General features: G+C 33.7%; 1 protein-coding gene across 1 annotated transcript; it reads right to left on the bottom strand.

Annotated features, from left to right (window-relative positions):
* Positions 1–217: 217 nt before the first annotated feature.
* Cpr49Af (Cuticular protein 49Af) lies at positions 218–8,505 on the bottom strand. The gene is made up of 2 exons (XM_073954957.1): positions 8,346–8,505; positions 218–665 (listed from the first exon to the last, which is right to left on the bottom strand). The coding sequence occupies exons 1-2, from the start codon at positions 8,459–8,461 to the stop codon at positions 389–391; spliced, it is 393 nt and encodes a 130-aa protein (XP_073811058.1). The 5' UTR covers positions 8,462–8,505; the 3' UTR covers positions 218–388.
* Positions 8,506–11,233: the final 2,728 nt, after the last annotated feature.

The following is an 11,233-nucleotide window of genomic DNA, read 5'->3' as shown; positions in this document are numbered from 1 at the left end:
CACTTCTTCTCTACCATAACTCTATTAGTTGTGCACGAAGCATAACATGAATGATTCTTTTGTTCTAGCGCTCGCTCAAGCAACCCACTAACCGAAAAACCAACCCAACCAAATGACGCATAATTAAGAATAAATTTTTAAGAATTTATTTTTTTAATTTTTGTTTATTATAAGTCGAATATTTCTATAGATTAATGTAGTAGATATGTATGTACGTAAATATAGTATAGTATGTGGAATATATATGCATTGGTATGTATTTATGTGGTTATATGATTTTCACCGCTCTAACGACAATACTATCATTTCGTTTAACGTTTTAGATCACAATTTTTGTTATTGACTAAGAAAAAAATACATTTGCTGGTTTCTTCATTGGATCCGGTATTTAACGATGTCTCTTTTGTTCATTTTCTGGATTGTATGGATGTTCTTCAAGGTATTTTAATGTTTTCAATACTGATTCTGGAATTGGTGGTGGTGTGGGTAAATGAGCACCAACTGGACGATAACCATTCTCATCGGCGGTATATGAAACGGAATATTCTTCGCCATCATCGGATATGAAAGCAAATCTTCCCTGGATGGCTTCGCCTTCATGGGTATCATCAACTTGTTTCAAGATGCCATCTTGTGTGGCCTTTGATCCATCTGCCAATTCGTAGCTGCAAATACACAAGAAGAAGAAGAAGAGAGTGAATGCGGTGAAAAGTTGCATTGAATTAATATTCAATTTTGTTTGTTAGTTAACAAATTAGACGAATTGCTAATGACATTATTTGTTTATGCCAATTAGGAAATCGTTCTATTGTTATACATATTCAAGATTGTAATTTATTCTAAACTAGATTTTATCAGTAAAAATCTAGTTAGTGCTAATGTTGGCATTTAAAGAACTTTTTATTTAGAATTTTTTGATATTTGCATTTTAAATTACTTTTCTGTTTGCTAGTGCAGTGAATTTTTTTTCCTAATCATAATTGATTGCTCTGTTCCAGAACCTACATGCGCTTTTAAGATGTTTTGCTTTAAAATGTTCAAAGCTTTACATGCTGTTTTCTTTACGGGAAGAAATATGCTATGGACGCGTCCATTGGTAATGGATGGTAAATATACTGAACATTCGCGAATTAAAAAAACAGTCGCAGACTATTCTGTGTGAGAACTTTAAAAGTCTTAGGGTCATATTTTACGTTTTCTATACTATTGGATGGATTTGAAAACGCAAAATTAACCAATTTGGAGGACTTTTATATTTAAATTTTCTTACAAAACCTATTTTTTGCGTATCAAATTTACAAGTGTCATTCAGTTTCCTTTGAACCCCGCGTGAATTTAGTTTTTTACGCTACTGATCCAATGAGCCCTTCCGCGTTTGAATGCATCCACTTAAAAGTGGATGTAGATATCTTAAAAATTAGAAAGTCTGCAAAAATACATTTTGACTAATCCGCGTCCTAAACCGAGATTTTCTTCAAAAAATTTACATAAATGGAATCCTTTATACGCGATTATAATATTTGCGAAAAGGTACGCCAAAAATTATAGAGACTACTAAAACCCTAGCCGGCTTTTGCGTTCTTAGATCGGGTTTGGATTTTACAGCACCATCTAAATCGGTCTAAAACTATCCCTTTTGCTATTGTTCGAGGCTTTATCTCAAAAACTAATAAGACTTTTGCTTTGTAGGCTTCAGCAATATTATAGCCCTAAAGTCGTAGAACTTAAGCGAACTAGGTAAAACTGCATCTATCGGGTGAAAATCGATAAAATATATGAATGTCTAATTTTTGGAAATCTGGTCAGTAGCAACTAAACTATTGGGAATCAAACGAAGTAACCTTTCGCCAAAATTTTCCAAATAATTTGCTCAGCAATTCTTCAGAACATTCTGAAACTCTAAAATATTTATTTCATGTTATACTAAAAAATATATTTAAAACAATGTTCACACTGCCTGTTAATTTTAATATTTGGGATTTCAATGCATTGTTGATATATTTATAAAATTGTGTTTGAAAAATATGCTAGAAACAACTTGATAGAGGCATTTTAAAAGAATGGAGTGTTCTGAAGACTTATGAATAACATTCCAGCGGCTTATTTTTCCAAAGATAAATCAACGAATAATGTAACTGTTTCAGAGATATGGGGCAAAATATACAAAATAATGGAGTTTTCCAATATATCATGCATTTTGAGGCAATAAGTGCAGTTTTTCGAGTTGATTATTTCTCTAAATACTTTCGTCGTGCTCTTATCTAAAAGTTTGCTTCAGAGGTTTAAACAAGATTCGAATTAGTTTTAGAGATATTACCTTGATTTTCTGTAAAAAGTCAATATTTAGCCATGTTTAGACGAGGCTATGAAATCTAAACCCGATCTAACAACACAAAACACAAATATTGTTTTTGTCGACTGGGTATGTACTTTCATAAAATCCGCAGTAGGATTTGTTTGCACACAATTACCTTGAAAATGTTGCACAGTGTAATCGATAATAAGTTTTTATATCCTCCACCATAATATGGAGGGTATAATTAAATTTGTCATTCCGTTTGTAACACATCGAAATATTCATCAGAGACCCTATAACGTATATATATTCTTGATCAGGATAAAATTCTAAGTCGATATAACCATGCCCGTCTGTCCGTCCGTCTGTTGAAATTAAGATACAGCTCGCAATTTTTAAAATAGAGCTTTGTAATATGGTATAGAAGTTTCTATTACTCCTAGGATGTTTGGTATGACAATAGCCCATTTGTCAGTCCACGGCTATATAGCCCCCATAGAACGGTACCTCCCTATTTTTGGCATTTTGAAGGTTGTGGCCACAACAACCCACCGAAATGGCTGAAATTTGTCGAACGGTTCCTCCCAATTTTCGTAATTCTGAATGTTGTGACGTCAATATCCCACCGAAAGACTGAGATTGTTTGTTTTACCGAAATTGCTGAAATTTGGTATTTAGTCTTCTTCGTAAACGAAAGGAAACTAATTGTCCCATTTTACTTCCATACAACTCGTGGTGGAGGGTGTAACAAGTTCGGCCCGGCCCGGCCGAACTTAAAGCCGTTCTTACTTGTTTTTTTTTGTTGTTGTTGGTATAATATGCAATTTAAATCTCTATAATTTCGGTTTCATACTTTTCTATGCATTGTCTAGATTCTGTAGATGTTTTTAATTTATTTTTTAGAGGTCTGTACGGACTGTGGGACAGAATAATTTGGATTTATTTCAAATTTTTTTTTTAATATTTAAATATTTAAATTTACCAAATATTTAAACATCTACAATGCTGTTTGCGATAAATTTTCTCATAAAAATAAATAAGACATTTTTAAATATTTTTTCTTTCAATGAGAATAAACACCGCTATAATTTTTGCTATGCATCGACCCATTTTGAAAACGCGAACGGATTTGAAACTAAATTTTTTTTCCTTAGCCTCTATACCAAAATTTAGAGTGGGGCGATTTGAACACCATCACGGGCGCCGCCTGGAGTTTCTGATTCTTGGGATTGTACTGAGCAAAAAAGTCAACTAGACCATATGTCTACGGTGAAAATCGAGCCCCCGGATTTTGACTTGAAGTGTTTTTTCAAGGATGTTTGGATATTTTGGAATATAACAACCAAACCACTGAGATTTTTGATGCAATACAAAGACAACAATTGTAGCCAAGACAATAATAAATAACTCTCTAGTACATCGCAAAAGCATTGGAACGCTCCTTCAGGTAGTTATGGCCTCGAGAAGGTGCACATTTTTCGGAAAATATCGATAAACGACACTGTGCTACAAAATGGGACTCAAATTCAGTGTGTGGAAAATCCCTTTTGGAGATGAATGTACTAAGAACCCAAAAGGAAATTTTCACCATAGGTCAAGTTTCCGAGATATCGCGTGATTAATGGTTTAATTTTGGCCCCTTAATTTGCGAGAAAATAGCTTTATATCTCTGTTAAGCGTTAATGTAGCTTCATTTTGAGATTACATGTCTTCAGTCAAATCGAATAGTGAATCTTTTTGTAGAATATTTCATCCCTCTAACTCAATTCCTTTCATGTCCTTTTCGTCCTTTATTTTTTGAACCGTAGTAAAAGTACCACAAGGCGAGATTTTACTGCATCCAAATATTCTACAAAAATGTTGTTCAGAAGATTTTAGGTACGGTTCTCATTGATGACCAATCGATATTTCCCCGTTTTCATGGTCCTTTTTGACATTTTACCGGTTTTTGTTCAGAAAACTATGTTTTGTTTTTATGTATATTCGTTATTGGTCTGTGGTGCTTCTGAAATACTTACCATAAATAGCTCTTGTAATAACGAACACGTTAATAACAAATTTTATTGGAGGAAAGATCCGGTTATCTAAATTTTTGAACCGGATATTCTGATATTAAAACCGATTTTGGAACCGATTTTAAGTAACCGATAAACCGAATTTGTTTATCATTAGATAGCTAATAAAATGGTCAATCAAATGACAGCAAGTAGCTGATTACAACTTTGTTGGTTACGTCTTGGCTAGAATTGTTGTCTTTGTATTGGATCGAAAATCTCAGTGGTTTGGTTGTTATATGCCAAAATATCCAAAAATCCTTGAAAAACAACTTCAAGTCAAAATCCGGGGGCTCGTTTTTCACCGTAGACATATGGTCTAGTTGACTTTTTTGCTCAGTACAATCCCAAAAATCAGAATCTCCAGGCGCCCGATAACACTTTTTTCCTTCCATGCAAATCGCCCCGGCCTAACCAAAATATGTAGATGTGTTCGCAAAACATTAATTAAATTTGTCATTCCGTTTGTAACACATCGAAATATTCATCGGAGACCCTATAACGTATATATATTCTTGATCAGGGTAAAATTCTAAATCGAAATAACCATGTCCGTCTGTCTGTCCATCCGTCTGTACTCTCTGTAATAGAGGGTAATAAATGAAGTTGATCCAATGGGGGAATACTCCACTCAAGCAATCGAAAATGAGATTGAATCTTCAACAATAAACAAAACAAACAAAAAACAGCCGAGGTACGGGCGAATGGAGCTTTGTTAAAAACAAAAAAACAAAATTCCAATAACAACCTCACAGGCAACTGTGTTGGTGTCCTTTTCAACTCACAGAATTCGAAGAATTCTTAGTTGATGCGTGCTGACATGTTGCAAAATATTTTGATTTTGGTGTTTCTTTGGAAAAGCCGAAAAGTGAGTGTGATTCTCATTCATATGAGAATACTAGACACTTAAAGAGTTCGGTTTTTCGCTAAAAAGGCATCATTTCAAAAACTGAGAAGCCAATTGATAATTCCCTTCGCCGGGATGAAATCATGATATTGGTAGCGATCAGTAAAATTTTGCAACACTGTCAGTTCGTTTTGAAAAACATTACTCTCTGTAATAGTGGGTGATAAATGAAGTAGAGCCATTGGGGGAATACTCCACTCAAGCAATCGAAAGTAGAAAATATCACCTTTACTACGATCTGAAGAAGGTTGTCGAATGTGTTCAAGCAACGAAGATATCGCAATAGTCGGTACTAGAACTCAACTTTTAATTTTTGCGATTTTAATTATAATGACGAATATCACAGCTTTGGTTGGGGACCTTCCAAAACAAATCCTGACTATGAAAGTAGAAAATCCCATCTTTACAATGATGCAAAGTAAGTTGGGGTAGGTCTCAAATGACGGAGATATCGCAATAGTCGGTAATACATCCCACTTTTCAATTTTTTTGAAATAGCGCTACAGTTGCTAATTCTGATCGGATCGTCACGACATTTTGGGGGTTAATGGGGGTCCCACAGAGGAAGAAGCCTATCGATTTTGGTGAATGGTCGGATAATATTCAAGGGTCAGTATGGGCAAAAACTTTTTTTGGAGTTAAGGTCAACGTTTTATTTCAAAGCGAATATCGTAGCTTCTGTAAGAAGTATATCTGGCAAGAAAATTTTTATTCTTGTGCGAATATCTCCGTACGTAGGGGTATTCCAACGATAAAGCATGTCAATGAAAGAAGAAAATATCACATTTATAATGATGCAACATTTATAATGATGCAACAACATTTCAACAAAATTGACCTGTATTAATGAAGACCTATTGAGCTTTAAATTAACACAAAGTGTGAAATTGACGCTAATATATCAAATTTATTGCAAAAGCCGCTAAGCTATCCCAATTTTAATATATTGAATTTTACCAGTCAAAAGTTTATGGGTAGTGGCGTAGGGTATCACATAGTCGACCCCGTCCCGACTATAGCCCTTGCTCACTTGTGGGGTTTACGACGAATATTTTTTGGACAAAACAAAATTATAATACCCTTTCCACTGCAACAGAAAACGTGTATTCAATCGGTGCGGGAACTTTTTTAACGACTGGGGGAAAACCTACGTTTGTTTTTAATATTTTTCCATGATCTACACGACTACTTAAAACTATTAAAAAAGGTATAACCCTTAGCAGATTTGCAGACACAGATTTCTCACAATTCACGTATAGCCTGAATGTTAAAGTTAGAATTGTGATTAATTACACTAGTCAACACGACTTTTGTTTCAACCGAAGTTGCGGTTGTGTCTAGATGAAATCGACGAGTTATTTTCAAATCCGGTCTCGGTTTTTCTCCATCAGCTCTTGTTTTTGAGATATAGCTCAAAATCGGCTTTTACGAGTTTAACCCAGACTTTCGTTATTTTCGGATACAAACAAATATTTTTTGTGGGTTTTTCGACATTAATATATTAAGGAGATGTTGTACGCTCGATACAAATCGTTTTTGAAATAGTTATGGTGAGTATATATCAAAAAATATAGAAAATATACGACGGACCTTGTAAAAATTGCATATTTTGAGTACTTTAAACTGTAATTACGTCATCGGGGGAAGTCATAGGATCTTCATATGGCAACGCGGATATGCTTAGGGTGTCTACTATATAGTCCAGTATTCAAATATATAATATAAAGTTCATAGCGCCCATGATTCGGCCATAACCTAGCTATAATTTGAATACTGGACTATATAGTAGACACCCTAAGCATATCCGCGTTGCCATATGAAGATCCTATGACTTCCCCTGATGACGTAATTACAGCTTAAAGTACTCAAAATATGCAATTTTTACAAGGTCCGTCGTATATTTTCTGTATTTTTTGATATATACTCACCATAACTATTTCAAAAACGATTTGTATCGAGCGTACAACATCTCCTTAATATATTAATGTCGAAAAACCCACAAAAAATATTTGTTTGTATCCGAAAATAACGAAAGTCTGGGTTAAACTCGTAAAAACCGATTTTGAGCTATATCTCAAAAACAAGAGTTGATGGAGAAAACCCGGGACCGGATTTGAAAATAACTCGCCTATTTCATCTAGGAACATCTGCAACTTCGTCTGAAACATTCAACTTGTTCAATTTTGTTGAGCAGTGTTATTGAACCCTGTTGTGCTCCTTAATTATACGTTGCAATGTATGCGCTACGGTTGTGTATAGCAAAATTTAAAGGTACTATTTTTATAACCACCAACCAAGCTCTGTCAAGTATTGGCTTTTATTATTATTAAGAAAACTATAAACACTGTGATTACATAATTTTATTACATCCACATTGAATGTACGCACATTTTTAGCACACACGACCCAAGAAGGTGTCTGAAATTATCCTATTTGTTGGTAAAAATTGACAACATTTAAAGAGAACATTCATCTTTGCAAACATATATTAATATAGGTAGTATTCGAATTACACATGGAATACTGCCGATATGGCTAAATGACCATATAGGTCCCATCTTAAGATTTGTTTTCAGAACAATAGTTTCAGCACTTTTTTTAATTATTCGAAACTAGTCAAATATATTAGGGAAATTAGCATGACCCTTACGGTTGTTAGATATTGTATCAACGTTCCAGTTAATATTTTCACTTGAAATATGATTTGTATTGTTTTGCTAATCATTGCCAAAAAAAAAAAATATACTTCCTGCTAATTTTTTTTAAACGTCTTATAATTTATAACGGCTGTTCTATATATTCTTTATTTATGCGACCGGTGGCCTCCATTCTCAATTTTGTTAATTGAATTCATCACTCTTTATGGCACGATCATCACAATCACATCAATTCATTGTTTAATTTCCTTTTTATGGAAAAGAAGATTGTTGCTGATATGTTTTTAGCACTTTATCGTTTGTGGGAGTAATTTATAGTTTATTCTTTTTTTGTATTTATGGTTCACTGTTTTGTTTATATGTCTTTTTATATTATTTTATGTTCGTTTTAGATATTTTAAATTTATTTAGAAACACTTTTAAATGCTTACTGGTAGTGATATTTGCCATCATGTTCCACAATGGCTTCATTTGAAATCACTTCGACATCCTTGGCCGATACAATACCGACCAACATTAAACCGACCACACACAAGACGAGTTTCATGTTTGCAACACTCTGCAGAGGATAAAAGAACCACACAGCAAATATTTAAATTAATCGAATCAAGTCAAATGCACGAATGATACGATTTTAGTCAGTCAGGCACGCTTTTATACTAAAATGTTTTTAACTAAAAACTACACGCAAATACAAAAACAATAACCAAATAAAAATTCCTGAACCGTAAACAGAAATTTCATTTTTATAGAATCGAAAAATATTTATCTTCGTTTATAATAAATGTCTGAACTTGTTTTAAGTTAAAAGATTTACTCTTGATAGAACTCTCCATAATGAGGTTTGTGCTAAAATGTGAATTTGGTGGTGGCTGTCTTAGTTGTGGTTGTTTTTGGAAAACAGAATCTTCATCTAACATCGCTTTCTTCTCTTTCTATCTCTATCGCTCTCGGTTCTAGTGTGAATTTTAACACAAACCATAACAACTAAAAATCAATATTCAATAAATATTATATATAGGCCAACCCATATCTGTTGACCAGTTTGTAAAGCTAAGTAGCACATTTAGAATGTCATAACACCATAAAAAGGCAAAATAATAAATCTCAGAAGATTTTCTTTTTGAAATGGCATAAAATTTCTAAAGCAAATCATTTTAATCATATATTAACTATGCAGAAATTCTTATATATTCTTATATATTAATTCTATAGGTTTGAGTTATATTGCCGCATAAATTTATGGGACGAGACTCCCTTAGCGTTCAATGAAAGCTACAACAATCGTAATCAATTTTAAGAATTTATGAAGCTATATTGGATTATTTATTTCTGACGGAATCCTAATGATGCAATCCTAATATTGGGCAGAAGTTTAGCACACGTCAAATTTGCTTAATAGGCATTAAGGCAATTTTGTTTAAACTGTCCAATTACTTTTTCTGAAATATGATGTGGATGAGGTCACTATAGTTGTTAATAACGTGACCGATTGCATCAGTGGGAATTTTCTACATTCTGGCCGCTTTCTCTTATATCGGGATCATGAAGATCATTCCTGACACAAAGGTGTCCTTGGTGGTTCAGAATCGTGTTTTCCCGGTCAAAACTCTGTAACTTTTGAACGGATTAAGATATTTTCATATTTTCATATTTTACATCAAAATATTAGTGTTTTTGAGTTTTTCATATCGCTCATTTACTCAAAGAGTGTCATAACTCAAAAAATGCGTTTTCTGAGTTAGCAATTTCTATTTTCTCTACGACTTCTACTTTATCTTGTGTCAAATTTTCATGCTGATATCTCTAAAACTCGACGAGTTACAGCTCATTTACTACGAGTTGCCAATAATTCAACACACAAGTTTTTTCGAGGTTATGAAGCACTAAAACATTTCAAATCATGATTGATCTTGCACAGAAATTTAGCACTGATATCTAGCTAGCTGTCTGCAAAATATGATCCAAGTAGTGATTTTAGTTTTTGTGTAATATTGTTTTTAAGTTGGGAAGTCAAATTTCAATCGCCAACTTAAAACGCGTTTTTCTCGAAACTTGCTTTTTTGAAATGTGTCACTCTTTGAGTAAATGAGCGATATGCTCTAACTCTTTAAAAAAGATCAAACACCAATAAACAAACCATAAAAATACAAAAAATAATAAGTAAAAAAAGGTTAATTTCTGCCGTGCCGAACTTTTTATACCTTCCACCATAAAATAGTGTTCATTAAAATGGAATACTTAGTTTCCTCTCACAATTCTAGGTGGACAAATTTGTCGACCAAGGATACCCCAAATGCATAAATTATCTAATATAATCTAAAAAACGTGTTCAGCCGGGTGAAAGGTACCGCCTATGGGGCTATATGAAAGTGTCTACCTATCTTTACAATTTTTGGTGGAAAAATTTTATAAGTGAACCTCAAAAGCAAATTAAGGGTAGTTCCGTCAAACAAGGTAGCTAAGACCATAAAAATAACGAAAATCGGGAGGTACCGTTATATGGGAGCTATACCAAAACATGAACCTATGTTGACGATTTTTAGTGAAGAAGTTTCGTGACCACTAAAAATTCAAATGTCAAATTACAGCTATTTCGTTTTTTGGTGCTAAGTTACATGACACAGAGAACCTCAAATGTCAAATTACAGCTAGGTCGGTTAAAATTGTGTGGATCGGCATAGTCCATTTTGGAAGTAGATCTTATTTTACCCAGCAAAAATTCGGATCCGTTAGTCATTATGTAACCCATTACAAATTTAAAAACAGTTGGTGGTGCACACGTAATCGTTTAAACAACCCTTAATGTTCGCACGCGTGGCATAATATGTAGAATGTTCAGAAGTTAGTATGATCAAATCCAGCAGAGAGCAAAATAAAATAAGAATATATAGCGAGATATCAGTGTTAAATTTCTGTGCAAGATCAATCATGGTTTGGAGCGTTTTAGGGCTTCACAAACTCAAAAACTTTTTTTGTCGAATTATGCAAAACCCGTAGTAAATGAGTTGTGACTCGTTTAGTTTCAGAAATTTGATCATGAATATTTGACACAAGATAAAATAAAGAAGACAGTTGTAGAAAACAAGTAAGAAAGGCGTTAAATTCGGCCGGGCCCTCCACCACAAGTTGTATTGAAGTGAAATGGAATAATTAGTTTCCTTTCGTGTATGAAGAAGACTTAATACTAAATTTCAGCAATTTCGGTAAAATAATGTGAGGCACCGTTCTGTGGGGGCTATTTCAAAACATCGATCTATACCGACAAATTTCTGACCGAAAGTTTTTAGACTCAAAGAAGACTAAATACCAAATGTCC

Source organism: Musca autumnalis, unplaced genomic scaffold, assembly GCF_047663935.1.
Source record: "Musca autumnalis isolate F117 unplaced genomic scaffold, ASM4766393v1 scaffold_5, whole genome shotgun sequence".
Lineage (NCBI taxonomy): Eukaryota > Metazoa > Arthropoda > Insecta > Diptera > Muscidae > Musca > Musca autumnalis.
Note: the sequence above shows the minus strand (reverse complement) of the source record. Positions and strands in the feature narration are given on the sequence as shown.